Genomic DNA, 23,373 nt, shown 5'->3' with positions numbered 1-23,373 from the left:
AGTCAAATCAAGATGAACGTTATTTTTCTTCATACGGTGCAGAGCCGATATGTTTCAGTGTTTGAATTCTGCAAAATAAATATTATGCAGCATCTCGTCTAACCTTTCTATGCACCTCTTCCTCTCTCTGCAGGGGTTTCATATCTCTCGAAGGCAAATCCTACGTACTGGAACCATCTGCTGATCACTCTGATGGGACTCACTGGATCTACACAGCTGAACACCTCAATTTCTCTCCTGGCACCTGCGGCCATGATTCATTCAACATATCCCATCCCATCGAATATGCAGACAGCAGTCCGTTCAGGACTTTCAGCTCGCGGGTAAAGACCATAATTGTCTGCATTTTCTCTCCAGGTGTAGGTAAACTGTCCATACCGAGAAAATATCTTACTTCTTTTATGTCTTTCTTGTTAAAATAATGTTTTGTTATAATGTTTATGTGTGTGGTCCCTTTGATTCAAAAGACTGGCAACCCAATATGTAGACATAGATAATAGATGGATGAGGAGTGCTTGGGTGTTTCCTTCTATCTGTGATCATTCCATTATGTGATGAAGCCATGTTAACTTGCAGTGGATTTTCAAAATCCAACCAATTTGTTCTATTATTTCAACCCTGAGGACCCGCTGAAGTCTGTGTTTTCAACCATTAAAACGTCTGACTGAATATTGGCTTTTCACACGTCTTCTCTCCTGTTTTCTTTTTCCAATTACCAATTTTTAGACTCGAGAGCACCTTAAGGTTCCCTAGGTTTCCTGCGTTTGAAACTAATTGAGCCCTTTGCCTCTGCTTATCATGTTTGAGTTTGTGTTTTAATCCCACTGTGCTCTGAAATTGACTCAAAGGCAGAACATCTTGCACCGACCAGCCAAAGTGAAGAATGTCCTCTTATTGCAGCCTGTATTTGGATTATGACTGCATAGAATATAAAAGATCTCTCAGCCCCATCCTCTGCTAAAAGATCATTTGCAATGTAGATATTGGTAAGTGGCCTGCTCTGTATTTTAGAAGCTACTACTTGTTGAATTATTCACTCATTTCTTCCATCTGATCTAACGGTGTCCATTAGTGATCTGGAGTGTATGAAGAGCGGGGGCTGATGAACGCGCGTGGAAAGTACATCGGCTGTTAAGTGGCAACATTTGCTCTGAGAGCGAGATCAGGCTGCAGGCTTGTACATCATGTCTTCAGCAGCACCAGTCCATCCAGAATTTAACAGATTGCCTTTTAGAAACCCCACCTCATCCCACACCCTATACTCTCAGCCCCTCACTACCCCACCGAGCAGAGGGATAAATCATAAGGGCCACGGTCGCTGGGAGTCTCTGTCCTCAGAGGGAATAGGGCTTTAAAGATGACGAGCGCTGATAAGTGGAAAACACAGACTCCAGTGATCTCTATCTGACTTGTGAAGGATGGCTGGAGTGGACGATTTATCAGGTCAATACAAAGAGACTCAGAGATAGGTGGTGTAAAAGATGGAACAGATGTTCAAGGACTCAAAAGGAGGGTGAGCAAACATGTCATAATCGCGAAGCAGAGGGATTGTGAGGGACTTTCCGTTTTTCTTAAAACTTTTTTTTTTTTTTTCTTTTTTGCAATTGTTTAATCATCTCATTAAGGTTATATTTTGATCGAGCGTTTTCAAGGAAGCAGGCCAAACATATGGTCGGGCTGGCTAAAACATTCTGGACTTTCGCATTGTTAGTTTTTATTTATCCATGCGGTAATAGGGGGTTTTCTGATGTCGAACTGTACTGTTTGATTCCTGTTGATGATTACGGAGTTGGCTTCACTGGCGATCATTGTCTTTAGTGTTGAGAGGGCTTCAACGATTCAGGACCAGTGATTAAAACCTGACGACAACACTAAGCAGAAGTTGGTAGTTGCCAGTTTGTGGGGAAAAAAACATAAAATTGGTGGATTTCCACAGGATGCACCCAGCATACTGTATTGCCCTAACGTTAGCTAGCTAGCATTAGCAACATTGGCTCCAACAAACTAGTAAATACTCGGGTTGGCAGATGATTTGAACCACAGCTGTGTTGTGACGTGAATGCAGTGGAAGGGGAATGATGGAGTGCCACATTTAGTGGCTGGATATTATCAATAACACCTTTAAAATTCTCCTCCATAAGAGGCTTTTCTATGCACTTTCCTATTTCTTTTTTATCTGATCACAATGTCCCCTTTCGGTTGTTTTAAAATACTATGTCCCTACCCCTCCTAACGCAGCAAGAGATGTCCGAGTTGGAAGGAAAAACATCTCCACTAAATGAAGACAGATGTGGTTTATAAGGGAGGTGGTTAAACATGTTAATCCCACGGGTGATTAAAAAAAAAAAGTGAAAACAGATAAGATGGTGAAGTATATATTTTTTTTTTAAAAAAGAGAGAAAATACACCAAAAAGTGTGACTATAAAGTCTGATTTGTTGAACTTTGGCGGCAATGCGCTCAAACTCACCTCAGCATGTTACACAGAGGCACGGAGGTGTGCCGTCGCTGCACCAGATAAGCTACGGTGTGCCCTGCCCGAGGGTCTAAAGATAAAGAGGCGTGTTGGCAGATGCCCCCCGGATGATGAGAGTCAGATGTGGAGGAGAAGGGGTAGAGAGATATGACGGCTGGAGCTGCACAGCAACAACATGAGCTCCTGGCTGTCCCACATGTCAAACCCGAACACAACATGCATTGGTATTTAAAGAGCGTCCTGTCTTCCTTTGTTGAAACAGAATAAGAGGGCAAGAGATAGCATGGGAAAGAACAGCTGGGTGCCAGCCTAAACTTAAATGTCGAGCGCGGAGCGCGGCGGTTCATTTTTGATCTCTGGGAACAGTAGTGAGGCGAGGAGAATCTAATCACAAAGCTCCTTTATTCAGTTTTCATCTTCATCCACACCTGAGCCGGCTCCATTTGCCTAATGAAGACTGCGAGATGTGGTTGAGAGCTCTGAGGCAAGCAATCTGTCCGTTGTTCCTAAAATCTCTTCACCATATAAATTGTATGAGAACACTGGCCTCTTTCTTTACCTTAATTCCCTGATATTGAAGCAGCAGTGGTGTGTAAAACAGGAGCTGAGGGAAAAAAGAGGGAGAATATCTTGTTCTTGTTTGCCATTTAATAGTAGTATAAGAGTTGATTTATTTTATTCTCATCTACTGAAATGGAAAAAACTATATTTTATATTTTCCAGTGATGGTTTCAGTTTTATAGAGACAATGAAAAGAAATATGGCACAAAATATGGGTTGTAAATTCACACCTATAGCTGTAACTCATTGGATTTGTAGCTCTTTGCTGAGTGGATTGAACATGGTGGTTCATGTGTGTATGTATCTCCCCGCCAAGTGGCCTTGTAGAGACTTGGTTATCACCATAGGGTGCATTTAGAGCACGTTTGCCCATCCTGGCTTATCTATGGAGGAGGCAGATAAGAGCAGAGAGGATCCAGGCTGCCAGGCCAGCGAGGATAAAGAGGCTCAGGTTGAAAGCGGGCCATAGTGTGAAGGCAAAACACTTAGCCAGCAGGACGGTATAGGATCCGTGTTTGAGTGAGTGGAAAGACAGAGCGCATGTGTGTGTGTCTGTGTCTATGTGTGGGCAGGTGAGACAGACCCTAGCTATAGGGCAGCATCTCATCCATGTCGAGGAGCTGTATCTGTCTTGATATGGCAGAGCCCCAACACTCCCTCTTTTACTAACATACGAGCAAAGAGATTTTGAGTATGAACCAATTTCCCTTGTTTCTGACACCAGCCCATACTCTACACTGTCTAAGTGTGGTGGTAGAGCTACTGTGTCTACTCATCATCCCACACACTCTCCGAATTTTGTAAAGAAAAGCCGGGGTTGCAGGAGTTCCATAGTGCGTGGCGCCAACAGTGCAGCCAGCATTGTCCAAAAAACAGTGATTTATTAATTAATAAGCCGGTTCCTGTAGTGTTATTGGAGGTCTGTGTGACCTTAGCGGCTGTTATCGGGTCAGACGTGAAGTGTAGCTGATTGCTTTGTGCTGATTCTCGCTTCTGCCGCCTTTTGTGTGGAGTGTTTCTCAGGTGAAAAGCCATATTGAGCGGCCACCTGCTAAATTTAGGCTGCCCTTTCCAGAAAGCTGCAGTTAAGTGTGTCCTCCTAATGTCGTTCTTCTTCTCCTCCTCCTCCTCCTCCTCCTCTGCTCTCCTCACCTCTTGGTTCACCACATTTCCTTCCCCTCTATTCCTTGTCCAATTTACTCCTCTTTCTTACCTCACTCCCCCCCTACCTTCACACTTCTCCTTTACTCACCTCTTGCAGCATAAACGTCACGCTCAGACAACGACCAAGTACGTGGAGCTGATCATTGTGGCTGACAATAGAGAGGTAAGTGCAGGTCACACAGTCTCAACCTCTTCAACCTCGGCTGCTAAATCCCACAGGAAGAGGGCTCAGAGGTCACGCACTTAGCTTCTCATCCATCCCCTTGAGACGCAGATAAGACGGCTCCAGTGCCGCATTGTTGTCGCCTCTGATGTGTCCACTTACTTGACTCACAAATGAGACCATTGCGGTATGTGTTCTCTGAATTAACTCAAAACTCAGGGCTTAAGATCTCAAGGATATTGTTCCTTGCTGACGTGACACATAGAGGTCAATGTCGCATCCTTTAGAGCCACAGAAACTGAATAATTGCTGGATATAAGACAAGGTGGTTGAGGTTATCTCTTTGATGATAGCAACTGCAGCAGAAGCGCTAGTGGAATTATCATCTCCAAGACACCCGGTGAAGACATCTCTAGAGCTGACGCAGGGTTAATATTTCCCAAATAATGCCTTTGATGATAATAAACATGCCAGAGGAGTCACCTCTTTTTCTCCTTGCTTTGTTCCATCTGCTGGTGCTCTACAGTTTCAGAAGCAAGGCAAGGACATGGAGAAGGTCAAGCAGCGGCTGGCTGAGATCGCCAATTACGTGGACAAGGTAACAATCAAATCAACAGCGGGAATGTAGTGTGGGAATGTGATTTATTAGAGGTCACTTCATGCCTTTTGAGAATTAAACCGACTCGCGTGCAGAGGCTGATTGGATTATAAATGGATGATCAATTCCATAACTCGACTGAGGAGTGTTGTGAAGAGCCCGCTGTAATAAAACGTGCCGTGGGTGGCGCTTTAATAATAAAAAAAAAAGGAGCGAAACATGATTTATTCATATGGAAAGTCGTACCTTGATTAATGTTAAAGGATTTGTCAGAGACCCTTGGCACTTTTAAGCGCCTATTGTCGAGCATTTGTGCTTTAATAGGTAATATACAGCGAAGAGAGTAACAGAACATGAGCTGTCAACCTGAAGCCACATTTCTCACTCTGCCTCCCTCTCCTCCCCTCAACCTGCAGTTCTACCGGGCTCTGAATATCCGTGTGGCCCTGGTGGGCCTGGAGGTGTGGAGTGATGTGGACAAGTGTGCAATCACCCAGGACCCTTTCACCACCTTGCACGAGTTCCTCGACTGGAGAAAGGTCAAGCTGCTGCCTCAGAAGCCTCATGACAACGCTCAGCTAATCAGGTAGATCTCATATGGTAGCATACACATTCGAAATGCATAACTCTATTTGAAAGGTACGATTTTATTCCAAAATCACTGAGGACACAGAGTTTGAGAAAATTGCATGGTGGTTTTTAGAGTGGTTTTATTTATTCCAAGCAAAATCAAATATGATGTTTGGTAATATGACTGCCATTTACTGTTTTTTTTGAGCTAACCCCAAAGGTACCACTGCAGTGTTGATTTTTCATGACCAGCATACATTATTCTGTTTCACCAAAACAGATTTGATTTACTGCCTCATGAAACATTTGCAAAACCTGTTTTGAATCACTTTTAGCATGCTGTGTAGGCCCCATGAGAAGCTAACAAAATGCTGACAAAATGCTAACTAAATACGCATCTTCCTCATAAAAAAAAAAATATATATATATATCGTATCTTGGTCAAAATGAAAAAAGCATCTATGTTGGAAAACCCTAAAAAATCAGCATCCACTACACATCTACATGAGGCCAAAAACTCTTGCAGGGACCTTTACTGTGTTAGAGCGCAGACATACGTTACGTTGACGATGTGATGACCTCTGTTTTCTTTCCCTTAGTGGGGTTTATTTCCAGGGCACCACCATTGGTATGGCACCCATCATGAGTATGTGCACAGCAGAGCAGTCGGGAGGAATCGTCATGGTAAGTAAACTCGGGCATCCACTACTACTACTACTACTACTACTAGTGCTCATTGATTATCCCATTAAGTAGTCCAGTAGTCTATGGATCACAGGAGATTAATTGGATTTTTTTCACTCAATAGCATTGATCAATTCTTGTCAGAATCATCTCAAGTACAGCCAGTAAAAGGTTGACTGAAGTTGGTGGGACCAACCTGGGGGCAGGTGACATAGAGCCCTTGACCAAACCCCCAACAGACCTGTCCGAGATGGAGACTCTGGTGACAATTTTGTCCAGTGGCCACTCGCGGCATTGCAGTTAAAAAAGCTGAAAAGGAATAGCAGGAGGCTTAACTTCTCTAAATACCTTCAATTCTCATTTTTTAACATTGCATAATATGAAAAATGGTTGTTCAAACAAATATATGCTCACCAACTTAAGTTATGTCCACCTTCTGTTGTAAGAAGGCCATCTCAAAACCTCTGAATAGCCTCCTATGATGAATTATGATTGGTGGTTTCTATAGTCAACAAGTCAATTATTCAGTGAAACCCCTTCTGTACATTCGCTTATATACCTTGAACCCATCCTAAAACAAATGAGTACAAAGAAAATATTTTTCATATGTTGCTGACTTCTAGAAAGGAGACCTTTTCGTCTTCTTCTCCCTGTCCTCCACCCTCTGCCTTTTTCTCCACCTCCCCCCTTGCCTGACATAATGCTCTCATATTTCTCCCCCGAGTGTCTTGAGTAAGGGTTGAGCTAAGGATTTCAGGGTTGATATCAACTTGTATTAACTTCAGGGCACTCACATCATAGAGTCTTTTTTCCGGGAAAAGCCAAGGGTATGCATGGTGCCCTCCACTAAGGGCTGAGGAATCAGTGTGTGTTAGTGGAAACCGTTACTTCTTAATGAGGTGCAACAAATGAGTCAATTTAAGGGTTCTGCATGTGCATAGACCGAATGAAAAAGTAGGGCCATGTCGTAAATGATCACCCATTACAGACCTGCAACCTTATACTGTGTGCACAAGTCATGTTGTATTAGCGAGTCATGCTATTATTTTATACTTTATGTCTCAGAGTGGCTGTTTGTCTTGTGGCCTGGCCGGCTCGTGGTAAGGTTTACAGCTCGTCCCCAGATGGTTCTTCACTCTTGTCCTCCCATATGGTAAAATGGGGACTTGGTCATTATGATAGAGCCCTACTAACACACATACATCAGGTCAGAGACACAAATTATTAGTTTCCAACCGCAGACTCTTCTGCTGGGCAAATCACGATCCTGTTGTCTCACTTGTCTCCCCCCGTTTACAGAGTACCTTTGAACTCATTAGCCAACTTCCCCTGTGGGGCTCATTGTTATTTTTTGAGGCAGTTAAATCCTAAACATTCATTCTCAAACCATCTGGAATCTCCATTCGCCAGCCCCGAATGTTAAATTAATTTCATTGGTGTGGCGAAACAGAACACAGACAGTGGCATTCAGTGCCCTTTTGAGCACTTCAGCCTCATCAGTTGATGAAGGTGGGTTTTTCCAGGAAACAGAATCAGAGTTTTTTTTTTTTTTTTTTTTGCATGAATCCAGGCTGCGCAGTTGGATCGCGCCAAGTGCTGACAGCTGATGACCATTACTTTCAAACCCCCCCAGCAGAGCAGTTCATCAGTCTGAGCTCGACTTGCACAGCACTGCTACTGAATAATGCACAGTGACGGAAGACTCTGGAGGCAAGGTGCTCTGACGCACAGCTCTGCATCCATGAAGAGCTGATCGCTGCTGCAGCTATATTATTTATCCAGCCTCTTCATGTGTTTCATGTTTAACACACCTTGCAGGAAATCTCAGCACCTGCGCCAGCAGCGGCTTTCGCTCTGTGTCACCGTAGCTTCGTCTTTACAGTGAATCATTGCGCATTTCTGTTCTCGCCGGCTGATTTTCAAGCTGTCCTTTGAGAGTTTTTCTCTGTCTTTCGCCCCTGTCTGCCAGCTTTTGTTCAGAGGAGGCTGGTTCATGTCTTCATTTGTGTGGATGAATAAGCACATCTGTCAAAGTTTGCACAGCGAGTTGAAGGTGACAGCCCTCAGTCTGCTGTTTCATTTCTCACTTCAGTGCCACACCGTTGAGCAGTGGAAACGCTCTGATAAGCAGAGATCCAGCAGCATTGTTTGTTCAATCTTGGCAGTATGCAATTACACTCTCTTGTTTTGAGTAATGTGTCTCCAGTGGGTCCTGTGGGGAGCAACAATTTGGCTAGTATTACATTTTTTATTATTTGTTATTTTCGTCAGCGTGTATAATCAAAAATGTCTGATTTTAATTAGCTAATGTTTGCTGCAACAAAAGTAAACTAAACTAATTATATTATGGGACTGAACAGATAAAAGTAAAGAGGTTTAGATTAACCTCATGTGACGCACAGCCCGCCTGCAGGCCACCCGGCTCATTCTCATGACAATACAAGCACAGCTAAGCAACTACGCTAACTCATCATTTAAGTGGATACTCATGTCATGTATTGCTAGAAAGCTTGGATTCTTGTGATTCGATTCATGCCAACCATTTCAAGATAAAATCACATAAGATGGGTACAATCAACAAACAAACAAAGAAACAAGCCAACAAACAAACATTTACAAAGTTTTTTGTTTCAGTAGTGAACCAATCTCCAACAAAAACGGTCTCTTCTTATTCCCAAAGGTTCAGTAGATCCATTTTGGTAAAATGTGTAGTCCAAATCACAGTATTCAATGCATAAATGGCAACTAAATAACACCAAACTACAGTCGTTTGATTGACACCTCATTTGACCAGATATGAGCTTCTATGCCCGCACCGCAGCCTACAACAGCCAACAAGTGATCGCAAAGACAGGAGACTGACTCCTACTTCCATCCCCTCTCTCCTGAGCCACTTACATGCCACGTCACCGGATGATGGCCGCATCATGTAGCCAATGAGATTTCAAATCAATTAACTTTTTATGGGTTTTCAAGGTCTACACTTGGAAATTATAAAAGCTTATGTTGTTTTTTGCAGCCCTGATAAAGAGCAGCCCTGATGAAGAGTTTGCAGTAAGTCTTTATCAGGGGTATTTTAAGGTCACAAAATGGCATGTTTTTGCCAGGCGCCTGGATATATCCTCAGAAAAACATGTGTTAAGTGTCCTTTTCAGTGATATTGTTATTAAATTTGAACTTAAACCACGTAAGGCTATATGATGTAGACCCATTGTGTTATGCAGCTAATGGGCGCAGTTACAAGTCATCTGCAGGCTTATTTTTGCATTGAAAAATTCAGGCTAGAAAAAAATGATAAATATTTCTGTGTGTTCAAACTCCTATAAATCAGTCCCTGAAGCACTTACAGAGCTTCTGACTGACTTCAAAAGAACCCAAGACCATGCTGGTACTCCAAATTGGTACAACAGCTGCTTTGACTTAGCTTTTTTGGCTGGCCTGGTATAGGTGTTTTAGAGTAATTTTACATACATTTTCAGTAATGTATAAATATTAGTGTAATGGAATAGCAAATTCAGTTTCTACATGATAGATTTTTTTTTTTTTTTTTTTTGCAGGACCATTCAGACAACCCGCTAGGCGCTGCAGTCACTCTGGCCCACGAGCTTGGACACAACTTTGGGATGAACCATGATACGCCAGAAAGGGGGTGTGGCTGCAGGGTGACAGTGGATCGTGGAGGCTGCATCATGACTCCCTCCACTGGGTGAGTCATTCTGTCTATCTCGACAAATAGGAGTCATTAGATCTTCAGGATGACTGAATCCTTGCTCCTCACTGCTATATCCATGATTGTGAGGGTTTTATTTCCACTAGTTTGCCCTCATCAGCCTTGGGACATACACTATCATTCAGTGCTTCAATGCACTCCAGTGAGGCTGCTATTGCTTTACAGATGATTCGAAAATGCATCATCATGATGTCAGACCATCATTAAGTTTGCATTCAATTCAGTCATTATTAAATACAGGTCAGAAAAGCCCAGATTGTGTTCATATATAAACATTATTCCACATGCTCTCCATTTGTAATTTATTGTCTGTCGAGCGGTAAGCAAATAATGCTGTTGAACTGTTCGGCCTTCGGGTTTATGGCAGATTCAACAGCTGTGCTAATGCCCTGAGGCAATATGACTCATTCTGAATGGGAAGCCAATGGTTCAGTGACAGTGCATGGCCAAAACAGCACATACTTATACTTGTCCTGACACATTAGCTGCAGTTATATGGACATTATCTCTTATCTCACACTTAAAAAAGTGATTCAATAACAATCACATAATCAGAATAGAACTTGACATTAGCACACGGTTCTGCCCAATGTGAAACGTCTTATCTTCAGGAAACCTGATAACAACTGATTAAGCACAAAGTTCTCATAAATTCAGCAAATGTCTCATTGACAGCAGAACAATTACTTGAGTGAAATTTCAGCTTACACGGGCGGTTTACCAGCCAGAGGCTTTCACAACTTTAATAGGCTGACGTCTAAAATCTGAAGTCGGAAAAGCGAGCAATAAAACCAACAAAAACAGGCACCAAAGAAAACCAAAGAAGCACTGGGAACACAGGCAGGAACATGAGGAACACAAGGAACAGCACAAGGGGAAGACAAGGACTTAAATTGAATGATTTATTGAATGATTAACCAATGAGACACAGGTGTGCAGGAAAGAAGGCAGGAAAAGGACAAAAAGAGGAAGTGATAAGCAAAACATGACACATGAGGAGAGAACTACAAAATAAAACAGGAACTCAACAAACCAAAGAACCCAAACCATGAGACTATTGAACAGTGTATTGAACTCTTACTCCAAGTGAAGATTCCTGATCTCCAGTAGACCAAACCAAAAATTGAAGAAAGCCTCTAATGCTCACATGTCGAATACAATCTTTGCTCCTGTACTGTGCAAACAAAAATGAAGTCTACACAATTGATCTCACAACATTTCAAGACAGAGGTGTTGTTATTAAAAAGTTTCTCACTGTGGATTGTAATGTATAACATCTTGTAGTAGCAGAGGGATGGGGGGATGTTCTGGCTGGAAACATTGAGTATCAGTTCCAGTCCATGGTCTAGTGGTCTGTGGGAGCCTCAGATTGGTGTTTATGCTGGAAATATCCCTTTGTATTTGGTTTGGATCAGACCCATGAAAAATAGGGTAACACTAGTCTTGATGATAGACTCGTAAAACAACACAGCAGTAAGATGTAGATTTATATTCAACCCTGATTGAGGGTATCCCCGGTCAAGGACTTTATCCTAAAATTGGCAACAAGAAGAACACATAAAACAGAACAAAAAAAAAAAGAAAAAGAAATGCTGTCTGTCTTTCTCCTACTCCGTCCCCCCTTTTCTTTCTTATTCACAGCCAGTTAGAGTGATTCTATTCTTTGACACACATGCAACTTTAATGTTGGAAAATCTCTCTCTGCAGCGTCAAATAAATAGTTAAATACCTTTGAAAACTGTCTATTATACAGTTTTTATGTGGAACACTTATCACCTCTCTCTCAGAATATCTGAATCTGAAGTTGTGTGTAGAAGTGACAAACCTCTCTAAATTTGGAAAAAAAACGTAGTTTGTGCCAAACATAGACGAGTGACGAGTAAAATAATACATGAATATTTAGGATTTTTGTTCTGCTATCTACAGAGCCTGTCCTCTTTTTCCATTCCAGCTGACAAAGAAAGAAAAGATCTAGTCCTTGGTTTCCAAATAATCCCCTCCACACCTCCTTGTTGCTCCATATTGCTGTTCTGCTATTTAATCCAGGATTAAGGAAGCAATACATTTAAATAAGGATGTTTAGGAACTCCGTATTCCCTCATTCTACTTCCTCAGTGAATTCCAGGTCACCACCATATACTCTGCCTGAGGCAGTACTAGATCTCCCATGGGTCCAGATTAAACCCCTTCGCAGTTCCATGCTGTAAAATGCCATGTGGCGGCACACATAGGCTCTGCTGCAATCACCTGAATGTTGTTCATCATCCGGCTGCGACAGTTATTTGTTTATAGCGTAGACTTCCATATTTTTCTAGGCACAGGACCAGCTCTTTTCAAAGCCCAATGTGATTATACAGAATGCCTCTCCACAAGGCCAGCACTTGGATGCGATCGTACAAAGCCTCGCTGATTACCAGCCTCTGCATTCAGTAAATGAAAATACTAATTGAAAGAATCTCGCCTACACTCAGTCGTTGAAGAGTACCTCGCGTTTTTGTTTTGGCTGTTCCGTTTGATCAAGTGAAGCTCAAAAATGTCTTCATTGTGTTGTCTGATATGTATCTAAAGATAACGATCAAGCTCTGGTGGCCTTGCTGTGGCTCCAGGAATTGAGCTGAGGAGTTAATGAGATCCAGTTCATCATTATTATACTGGGTTGGGGGGGGTAAAGGGGGAGATGGCGTAGGGCAGTAAAACTACAAGCTGTCCCAGTGCCAGCTGCACATCTGCACAGAGCACTGCTTGTTTCCTGCTCACATTGGTCACGGCCAATTGTCGCGTCCTGCTCTCCATCCATTTCTTCATCCCCCTATTAGCTCTAAATGAGAACAGGCCGCTGTCTCTCATCCTTTGAGATTTTAACTCCTCAAAACACACACACACACACACACACTCACAAGAACACACACACAACACCAGAGCTGCTGCTGGCTACTCCTTGGACAGAGGAACATACAACAAGATCTGAGAGGTCAGAAGAGGAACTCCACAGGGTTCTGTTCTTGGTCCAATTCTCTTCAGTTCTTTTGAGCCCCCTCAACATTTTATGGTCTATTTTGATATGTGTTTCCTTAGAAAAGAGAAAAACATGACATTTCATCCTGCAAAGATGCAAACTACATTCAGGGGAACCACAATTTAGTTGCAATGAATTTTCACCAAGGGTTTCCAAAAATAGACCCTTAACATGACCACATTTTTAGATGAATGTCACCAAGATTTATTCTAAACCATCAGCGTGAAAGCCCACAGAATGATTTAAACAGAATTGTTGTTTTTTTTAGCTGTTTTCAAGCTGTTTCCCACGAGTGTGATGTGAAAATGCGATGAGGCAATACTGAAAATCTGCATGCGATTTCCGGTTCAAATTATCGGCGGTGCTGTTTTCGTCCCTATCCCTACCCGTTTACGGAAACGTTATTAATTTGTATTTACACTTAACAATCAGATTTGGTCATTTACTTTTCGTGAATGAGGCCCACTAAGTTACCTCTTGACACCAAAAGTCCCTTTCCATGACCAACATATAATGAAATCAAGTGAATGTCAGCTGCATTACCATCTTCATTCTAATCAGCTGTTGAGCGATCTCAAGCCATATAAGCCATAAGTTTTCTCTCATTTTGACCTGGACATCAGCGAAAACAAAGGATTTCATTGGTCAAACATATATTTCCGGAATCCAAGGTCCGTCAGAGTATTCGGCACGAATGTTCTGCAGCGGTGTGCATATGTTAATAATCTGTTTTTATACATTTCCGTGTGAATTTTTCAGACAAAGATCCATGCAGGGTGTTGCCTGGTTTATTCATGTACCGGTATTTCCTCAATTTGTACAAAAAGTTGGTTTCACCGAATGGTTTGTTATAAGCCATACATTTGTTTTGAAAATCCATGATAAGTGATATTTTGTGCCATTTAATTCAGTCAGATGAGCAGACAAGGTGTTGATGGACAGATTCTGAGATGCATTATTAAGACAGGGTTCATCCACTCATCCATCAGGCTTTAAGTAAGATGCAGTGCAGGATCACCATCTGAGATGAAGATATTTCCCTTGTCATAAAATAATCAGGAATCACAGAAAGTGAGTCAAAGTCTAAGGCATGCCATTGAAATGTGACCCGTGCCCCACTGAAGAACAGGAACTCTCTAGTATGCCTTGTTTAATTGGGTCCAGAGGGAAATCAATGCGAAAATTCTCTTCAGTATCTACAACGTAGGCCAGACTGCCAGGCACCGAAGACCGCATCAGATCATATCACCTAATGTCATCACCCAGAGCTCAGGCTCCACATGTACAAAGGAAGCCGTAAACTTATTATTAAATTTGTAGTGAAGCAGCTGTGGTTTTGAATTACTTATGAAATATTTGTCATCGTTACACTTGTCACAGTCGGGTTTGAATTAGCTTTCGCGTTCGAGCCAGAGGATCAAGGTCTTCCAAAAAGAAATAAAACTGTGATAGCGGAATGAAGACTGGATCACAATCAGCATTTGCACATTTTGTATTCTCACCAAAAATGTTCTCAAGGATGGTGGAAAATGTTTTGGCAGATGCGTCAGTGGAAATGCCGGCAGATCTGATTCATAGCCTGATCATAGTTTTATGGCTGAGAAGATGTGACATAAACTGGCTGCGCAGGATGTGCTGGATGGGTTTCCCGGCGTTTTCTGTGATCTGAACCACAGGGACAGACAGGCCAGGAGGAGAGAGCCCTGCCCAGCCAAATTTAGGTTAAAGGGCTCTGCGTATTTTAATGCAATGCTTAGCCTTCAGGGTGTTCTAATTGTTTGGATTTATGATCATAGCCTGCAGCTAAATCATATATAAACATGACTTAATGAAATAAAGACGTGTCATTTTTATAACTAAAAGGGAGACTGTACTGATCCAAATTAATTAAATTTAGTCGAGCAACCTTACTTTATTATTTTTGATTTTTGGCCATTTGTATGTAATGAAATCATAGCTGATAATAGAGTCAATAATATGAAGCCAAATTGCGTTGATCCAGTTAAATAGTGCTGTGTCTCCACACTTTGATACAGTAGGTGGCTGTATGCACCTTCAAAGTTGGTTTGCGATCTGCCAATAAACACGAAGAAGACGAGGAAGAAGCTTTTTTGCAGTTTCAGGGGAAAACAACATCATTGCAAATTGCTATACAAGTTCTGAAAGGGTCCAGAGTGGAGGATTATCGTTATTGGCTGAAATAAAATCAATATCGTGCATGCCTAGGAGGAAGTATAAAATGCTACAAATGTGCTGCTTCTCTGGATCTCCGACGGATTTGTGTCTTTAAATTTGATTGATACGGTAGGATCTGAAAAACAGCACCTCAATTAGAAGCAGAAACGGGACAAAAGTACAGATCAATCCATTCTTTATTTATTTGCATATGACCTCTCTTCTGACTCCCCATAAAAATGTTGGTTACCTGTCACAGTTGTCGCAGCAGCAGGGCTTTTAGGTATTTGAAAGCCTTCAGCAGATTATAGGAGCATGTAATAGATCTGGGACTGATTCCTTATCACCAGACCTCCCACAGATCTATTAAACCCTTGTTTGGCCATCGCTGCAGCTCAGTCGCAGTGATTGCTTTGTACAACCATCAACTGAAGTACCTCTGAAGCTGAGGAGCCAACTGTCAAACACTGACTGTAGGTTAGAGACAAGAGAAGAATAATGGGAGTGGAACATGACCAGGTAGAAAATAATGTAGCTGTATAAGAAAGAAAAAAGAGCAATCTTAGAGAACAGGAAGAGGCAAACACTGCTCATCCTTCGTAAAGCCAGAACAGGATGAGAATGAGCCCCCAGGTCAACCCGAGTCATACTGGGTCTTTTCTTTTGAGGAGGTGGCCCAGACTCCCATGGGGTGAGTGGTTGTCTTGTGTGTCCTGCTTCGCCATGAGCCCCAGATGTGCCCACCGTGACTGGCCTGGCACTGCTTTTCTAGCCCTGGGGACTGCAGCTGCTAAATGCCATCCACTGTAATTCATCGGTGCCTCTGCCTTTTCACAGCCATTATTCCTCCTCCCACCCCCAGACCATTGCAGGGTAGACCAATTATTTCTGTATTGCCTCTCATAAAGAACAGCTGGATACTGAGCCGCTCATGTATCTCCGAGTTGAAAAAAAAAACAGGGATGTGAGTGTTTGTCGTGGATTGCATGGGCTGGTAACTGAAGAGCGGGGCTGACTTCATGGAAATCGAATGAATGCAGCAAGAGAGGGGTTGCAACTTGAGCGAGCAATTTTGGCTCCGGCTTTTGGGGCAAAGAGGAAATCAACAACAGCAGTTACTAAGGAAGTGGCCTTGCCTGTTGAGCAGCAGCCTTGACAGCTGTTCATCATAGCAAGATCCCCTGAGGTGCTCTTCAAGGAGGAGGGGGGAAAAGGAGAGCTCTGTAATGGCTGTTATTACAGCTTTCCTTATTGCTCCTTCCTTTTGCCATTTCACGTCATTACAATCTACTCTGATCTTTTTCTTTAATCCAGAGTGTCCAGAGATCTGCTCTGAAGTTCCCCACTTTCACCTAACACAACCTCTGGATAGCATTTGACGTTAGAGAGCAGAGTGCCGTGTGTTTTTTGGGGAGGGGGGTCAGCAGCAGGGGCTGATGTAAGCCGCCTCCACACATGACAGAAATCAGAGGCAAGCCGAGAATGAGGTCATGTCAAAACACTCACAGAGTGTCATGACATATTTAGAGCCGTATTAGATGTGAAACTCAATCGGAGAAAAACACAGTTTGAAAGAGCTGTCGACGCTGAGCTACATAGAAAAACCTCCTTCTCGGAAATGGAAAAACTTCAGAGAGAGAGAGAGAGAGTGGTTGTGTTACAGCTTCTATATGAATACAGCCGGTGGGTTGAAGGATGAGTTCAAGGACCGGCCTTATAAATGAAAACAAATTAACAACTGATATTCTGTGCAGGATTTGTCGTTGCTGTTTGTAAAAAGACCATTCAAAGTTGGCCTCTGATCCCTGACTCAAGCACTGAGACCGAGAGAGCATTGCGGTGGTCAAGCGACCTAGAGGGTGAAGGAAATGAGAGAGCGGTGACAGCAAAGTAGAAAATCAGAGAAATAAAGCGATATTTTCTGAATGATTCAAGGTGGTTATCATCGCCGCCCACTCCTTCGCGCAACCCTGAAAGCAGTCGAGGTCCATGCCTCATCCTGTCCACTGTGTGTAGCTCAGCCCCACCCTCGGTCAAAAGGACACACAGAGCTGTAGCTCTTTATACATCCATGACAAACAGAGAGCAGAGGAGAGATGGAAACAGTGATGTAAGCTGGTTGCTACGTTTTTGTGAAGTCAACCTCGACACCCAGAAACATCGCAAACAAAGACAAATGTCGAAAAATGAGAAAATACAGGTCGAGGGCAGGGTCTATGCAGATACAGACACCACCAGAGATGACTTTGTTGTATAAGTCTATACGTTGTTTTTTAAAGAAAATTCCTGCAGTGTACCTTTAAACTCGTATATTATTTATATAAACACCTCAATTTATCGGGCTGCCAATTACTATTATATGACACTGTTACCACCTGATGCAACAGCAGTTCTTGCTGATAACAAACGTCTGTAAGTAAATAAAATGAATACCTACAAAGGCTACAAGCAAACCTCGGCATGCAATTTGTACTGCATCTACGTCTCCTGGCGTCTGGCTGTTGGGTGGGTGGCTGCTGTTGAGAGAAACATTTAGGCATGCAAGTTGACCCTAACCCACATAGTGTCTCCTACCCACGCTCATCCGCATATGCAAAGACAAGTATTTTTTTTACAAGTGTGATATAAGTGTGAATATTACGTACAGAGTCACCCACTCTGGCCTTGTTAGGCTGAATTGTATGGTGTGGGTGGAAGTATTAAAAAACTCATATGGTGCTTTTTTCTTTTTTTTTATCAAGAGCCAAATAGAGAACAAGATAAAATCTGCACATATTCATGCACGCTTCACACACACACACACACACACACACACACACACACACACACACACACACACATTGTCATCTGAGGCACTATATTATCACAGAAAAGCTCAATAAAGCCACATGAGGTCTGTAACAAAGCTTTTGGCAGACAGAGCCCTGGGCGGTGTGCTTTCCCCACGGAGCAGACCACCCTCTCCGTCCGCTCCAAAAACAATATTAAAAACACACCATCCCCCTATTTCTCCCAAATTTATGGGTGTTGCAAGTCTTGCGAGGGAAGCACTTTTTGGTTTGAGTTTTTACGATCCCCTGTCTCATAAAATATATCTTATCAGATCTCCCTCGCTCCGTGGAGGGAGAAGTCACTGGGGTCTTGTGCCGCTTGCATGCTGATGGAGCTTTGTGGAGGTTGTTGAACTCTAGTGGTTAATTGATTTTCTGATTAGCAGCAATTAGCACTGATTACTTCAGACTGAAGAGGACCCTTGAGGGGGAAACTCAGTCGTCTTCCTCTCCTCTCTCTGTTTTACTCACAAAAATATTTCTCTCGCTCTCAGGTATCCGTTCCCCACTGTGTTCAGCAGCTGCAGCAAGAAGGACCTGACGGCCAGTTTTGAAAAAGGCGTCGGGATGTGTCTGTTCAACATGCCGGAGGTCAAGGTGCTCTACGGCGGGCAGAAGTGTGGCAACGGCTACGTGGAAGAGGGAGAAGAGTGTGACTGTGGAGAACTTGAGGTGAGAGCGCTATTGTCATGCTCAACAAAGTGCTTTTACCTCCAAACCTCCTGCCACTCTCAGCATTCTTGTTTAAGCATTTGTCTGCCAAAATTTAAATCTCTTTCTCAACTGCTACCCATAAATCATTGATAATAACTTTTCCCACATTCGAGAAATGGAATAAGCAGACAGGCTTGTGGGGGTTTCTGTAGCTTTCCTGACAAAAGCATGGCACAAACCGACATTTCCCAAAGTGAAAGCAAATACTTCACCTCGAAGCTGAGCTCTTGTAATGCAAACACAGTCTTCAAAAAAATGAGCTTAGAGATATGAGTGTGAATTTATTCATTCTGTGCACAGACGAGGTGTTTGGGTGGAAGGGTTGTCTGATCGTGATACAATTCGCCGAGTGGAAACATCGCTGACAGCTTCACCCTGTCAGCTGGTGAATTATTTAATTGACTCTGCATTGGCATGCATATGCGTAATGGTTGCACACGCTGCTAACAGCTGCGACTGTAGGATGATAAAACAGTTTATCATGATGCAACTGACGATCACCAGAGGCAGGCTGACAATAACAGCGTTGTGAAATATGAAGGATACACTTGAAGGATATTTTGAATTACATAATCGCCTACGTGAGAGAATGCCTTGTTGTTCCTTTTGTGATTTGTTTACACTTTTATGCCCAGCAAGTCTTTTTGTGAGCTGTCCAGGCTTCAGCCAGGGTCAGGCTCAAAGTGGCCTTGTCCTTCAAGACAAAGAACTGACATAAGCTCTGCAGGCCTGAGCCAGCAGCGATAATAAAGCTCTCAGCTCTCCACAGAGTTGAGCGGCGTCATGCCAACCCAGGCCAGATCAGAGTGCTCAGACAGCACCTCTCTCCACCATTAAAAAGCCTCATTAAAAAGCCTGGGTCCTTTTCCTCACAATCACAGGCTACTTCTTTTCAGCGCGACTCCTCCGCCTCCTTTGGCCCCGGGGACCATGGGAAAGGCCCTTAATGGTCTTCAGGCTGAAAGAAGTTCTGGAAGGCCCATCATGTCAGCTGTGTCCCCTGCCAGCTACATCCATCTACTTCCTCCTGACTCTCACTGCACTCAGCTGTACAGTCTGTCCAGACCGCCGCTTAATGGCGAGAGGGAGAGAGTCGACCCTCAGGGGTCCGGTCAGCCTGCCTCTGTGTGAGATCATACATGCACAAGCATAAATACACACTTGCATGCACATCCCCTACGCTGAGCCTTGATTGAATGCTAGAGTTCCTCTGTATCACTAGGCAGGAGTGTTGCTGATTGGTGCTGGCCACAGCTCATGCCAAAGGCTAACATGAAACACACGGGCCTCCATGGTGAGATGGGAAAAGTTACAGGGATGGTATGATACAGTTACTGCGCGTCTGTGTCTGCACTGCAGAGCTGGCAATTCAAGAATAAATATCTTATTTTGGGATGTTTAAGATGCAAAAGTTCACACAATCTTGACAGAATACAGGTATAAGGTAACAATTGTCAGTTACAAACACTGCTCAGTATATCATTAATGAAGTTTATAGCAGAAAAACAGCTTCATTTCCCATATCTGGCTTCATGCTGGCTTAATTGCAGTTTATAGTTTACCTTCCTCACAGGACAAAGAGCAGAACTGTTGGTCAGATGTTCCGATTTTAATTTGATAAGGGTGGAAAGATGAATGTCTTTTGAGTTAATAAGGTTCCTCTAGTAAACCGTCCTCTAAATTTAGCTGTTAAAAGTTCCCCCAGGAACCCCCCAAGCGAGCAAGGTTCCTTAAATATTCCAGAGGTCCTTGAGACCCAGGAAGAATGTAGGGGTGTCTTGATTAAAGCCAAACAAAAGCAAAAGTAGCGTGGGATCATGATGGGAGTCTTCATTGTTAAACAACCCCTATAGCTAATGAAAACCGATCTACGTGACAGAATGTTCATGGACGATCTAATGTTTTAAAGTTTTATGCATGTTACTTTTAGCCAACCTCCTTCCTCTCTAACAACAGGTGACCAAATGAAACGCATCATTACCTTAAATAAATGTGGGGGTATCTCTGGGTCTGAACATTGTTGGAAACATTTGTGCTCATTTAAGTCCACAACTCAAACAAAGGTCCAGCTGCTTTCAGACATTTGAATGCAGAAATGTTGCATATTGTATCTTTAGAGAGTAACTTACACCAGGCTGGAGAGCCAGCATCACCGATGCGTGTGGTCAGGAGTTTGTACCTGTGACCACACCCAACAGTGATGTCACCTGGTCCTGGAGAACACCAGGAGAGGTTAAACCACTAGAGGTCACCAAAGACAAGATTTTCAGGGAGAGTAAAGGTACTCTTTAAACTTGTTTCAAGGTAATAGGTCTTGATTTTTCTTAGTAAGACGTTCAGTCTGTTGGTTGTCACAAACAAAACAAACAGAATGGCAATCAGACCGATTTTAAAATGAATTATTATTATTGTTTTTAAATAGAGATAGTGTCTGACATTGTGGCTTGATTTTTATATTAATTTTAAAAGTCATATCAAGTCTTTTGCTTATCACCATTGGCAGGTTTTGTCAGATTGTCCCAATTATACAATATTTTGCTTGTTTGTAAAAGGTCTTTTTTGCTGTGTATCCTTTTCTCATTTTTCCATTTCCTTCACCATCCACCTCGTGGTTCCAGGGGTCTAAACGAGCTTGTAAGTCCTGTCAGATGGATACACTGTTGTGTTTAGAGAACTAGAAACTGCTGTTTCCTTCCCTCTGCAAGGTTTTTTAGATGCTGTGGAACACAATCCCGTTAGGTCTGCATCGCCTCTGATAACAAAGTCTGAGCATTTGCTCTGAGGTGAAATACGATCTCTTTGTGCCGAGTTAATTCCTCTTGACTTTTGTTGCCCACTCGCTTACATTCGGTTTCTCTGCTTGCTTTTTGTTTCTCTTCCTTCTGAAGGAATGTATGAATCCCTGCTGTAATGCTACTACCTGCACCCTGAAGGGCGATGCTGTTTGTGCACACGGACAGTGCTGCCAGGACTGTCAGGTAGGATGTAAACTGATATTTAAAGATATTTCCTCTGTTTAAATATTAAATCAGCGCTTCAAGCTTCAATGTGGGTGTTTGTCTTTATTTTGGTGTGTAGCTGAAGCCAGCAGGAACTCCTTGCCGTGAATCCAGTAACTCCTGTGATCTCCCTGAGTTCTGCACCGGCGGCGGCCCTCACTGCCCCTCGAACGTCTACCTGCATGACGGCCACGCCTGCCACAACGTCGATGGCTACTGTTACAACGGCATCTGCCAGACACACGAGCAGCAGTGTATCACGCTGTGGGGCCAAGGTACGTGGAAGGCCCCCTTGCAAGCTCACACTAAATGGTTACCGTAACACTCACTCTTCTTAATGTGTTTTATAGGAGCAAAGCCAGCGCCGGGCATCTGCTTTCAAAGGGTTAACTCAGCGGGAGACCCCTATGGCAACTGTGGCAAGGACTCCAAAGGCTCCTTTGCCAAATGTGAAGCACGGTAAGACCTGATGTGTCCATAGATAGCAACAAATGCATTTAATTGCCAGCTGTGGGATGCAGTGTATAGATATTGTCCTTGAAATGTACTGAACACTCTTATACGACAAGTCTTTTTCATTGTTAGAGGCTAGAAAGGATGTGACTGGTTAGTGTTAAAGCAGTCTGTGGATCAATTAGTCGTTAAAGTCATTAAAAAAGCAAAAATGCCACACTGCTTGTAGCCTCTGAAATGTGTGAAATTGCAACATTTCCCCTGTTTTATATCATTGTAAATTGCTTTGTGTATTTGACTGCAAACAAAACAAGCAATTTAAAGATGGCACATTGGGCTCTGTCAGGCTTTCTCCGACACTTTATCGACTAAACTATTTATCCAGAAAATGAAATAATAATTAGTTCCAGCCTGAATTGAAGGCTACAGTCACTTTGCGACATGCACAAATAAGAAAATCTCTCAGGTTATGGTTTCAAAACAGTACAAGCAAGCTGCTTGTCCTGCAGTTTCCCTAATTGGACACCAAGAGTGAGAGAAAAAAATAATTGCATATATACCCATTTGGGAAAACAGTGACATGTTATTCAATTATCACATTGTTATTCTCCCTGTTGTTCGTCTTGTCTGCAGAGATGCTAAATGTGGCAAAATCCAGTGTCAAGGAGGAGCCAACAGGCCTGTAATTGGCACCAACGCTGTTTCCATAGAAACGAACATCCCCTTGCAGGAAGGGGGAAGGATACTGTGCAGAGGTACACATGTCTACTTGGGCGATGACATGCCCGACCCCGGCCTGGTCCTGACGGGCACCAAGTGTGGAGATGGAATGGTGAGAGCTGAGATCTGTGATGGTTAAATATACAAGGAACACACAAATCAGTCCAGAGTACAACTGACTCCTACATTTACTCAAGTACAAGTACATAATATTGTACTTCCTCCGTTACGTTTATCTGGATTTGATTGCTTTACAAAGTAAGATTTTACATAATATAAAATGTGATACCTTGTTATGGATTAAACTACCAAACAGTATGTAAAGTAGTTGGAATTAGCATCAGCTAATACCATAATGCTGTATAGTTTACTATATTTACAAATGTTGCCTCATTAAAATAAGTAAACCTTTGCCTTAGAACTTTTCAAAGAGTTTCTTACAAAGTCCATCACAGTTATAAATATAGAAAGTAAATTTAGTACACAAAGATATATAATATCAGTATTTTCTGGTATAAAA

General features: G+C 42.7%; 1 protein-coding gene across 1 annotated transcript in view; it reads left to right on the top strand.

The window, feature by feature from the left end:
• The window catches only part of LOC141015208 (disintegrin and metalloproteinase domain-containing protein 12-like), a 71,048-nt gene that overhangs the window by 36,577 nt on the left and 11,098 nt on the right, over positions 1–23,373 (top strand). Inside the window, exons 6-16 of the mRNA XM_073489162.1 lie at positions 134–323; positions 4,298–4,363; positions 4,890–4,961; positions 5,378–5,547; positions 6,131–6,215; positions 9,773–9,921; positions 18,462–18,639; positions 21,570–21,659; positions 21,760–21,955; positions 22,031–22,139; positions 22,767–22,965. Of these exons, the coding sequence (XP_073345263.1) occupies positions 134–323; positions 4,298–4,363; positions 4,890–4,961; positions 5,378–5,547; positions 6,131–6,215; positions 9,773–9,921; positions 18,462–18,639; positions 21,570–21,659; positions 21,760–21,955; positions 22,031–22,139; positions 22,767–22,965 (1,504 nt within the window). The remainder of the gene's footprint in view (positions 1–133; positions 324–4,297; positions 4,364–4,889; positions 4,962–5,377; positions 5,548–6,130; positions 6,216–9,772; positions 9,922–18,461; positions 18,640–21,569; positions 21,660–21,759; positions 21,956–22,030; positions 22,140–22,766; positions 22,966–23,373) is intronic.

This window comes from Pagrus major, chromosome 20, assembly GCF_040436345.1.
Source record: "Pagrus major chromosome 20, Pma_NU_1.0".
Lineage (NCBI taxonomy): Eukaryota > Metazoa > Chordata > Actinopteri > Spariformes > Sparidae > Pagrus > Pagrus major.
The sequence above is the reverse complement of the archived record's forward strand: the minus strand, read 5'-3'. Positions and strand labels throughout refer to the sequence as shown.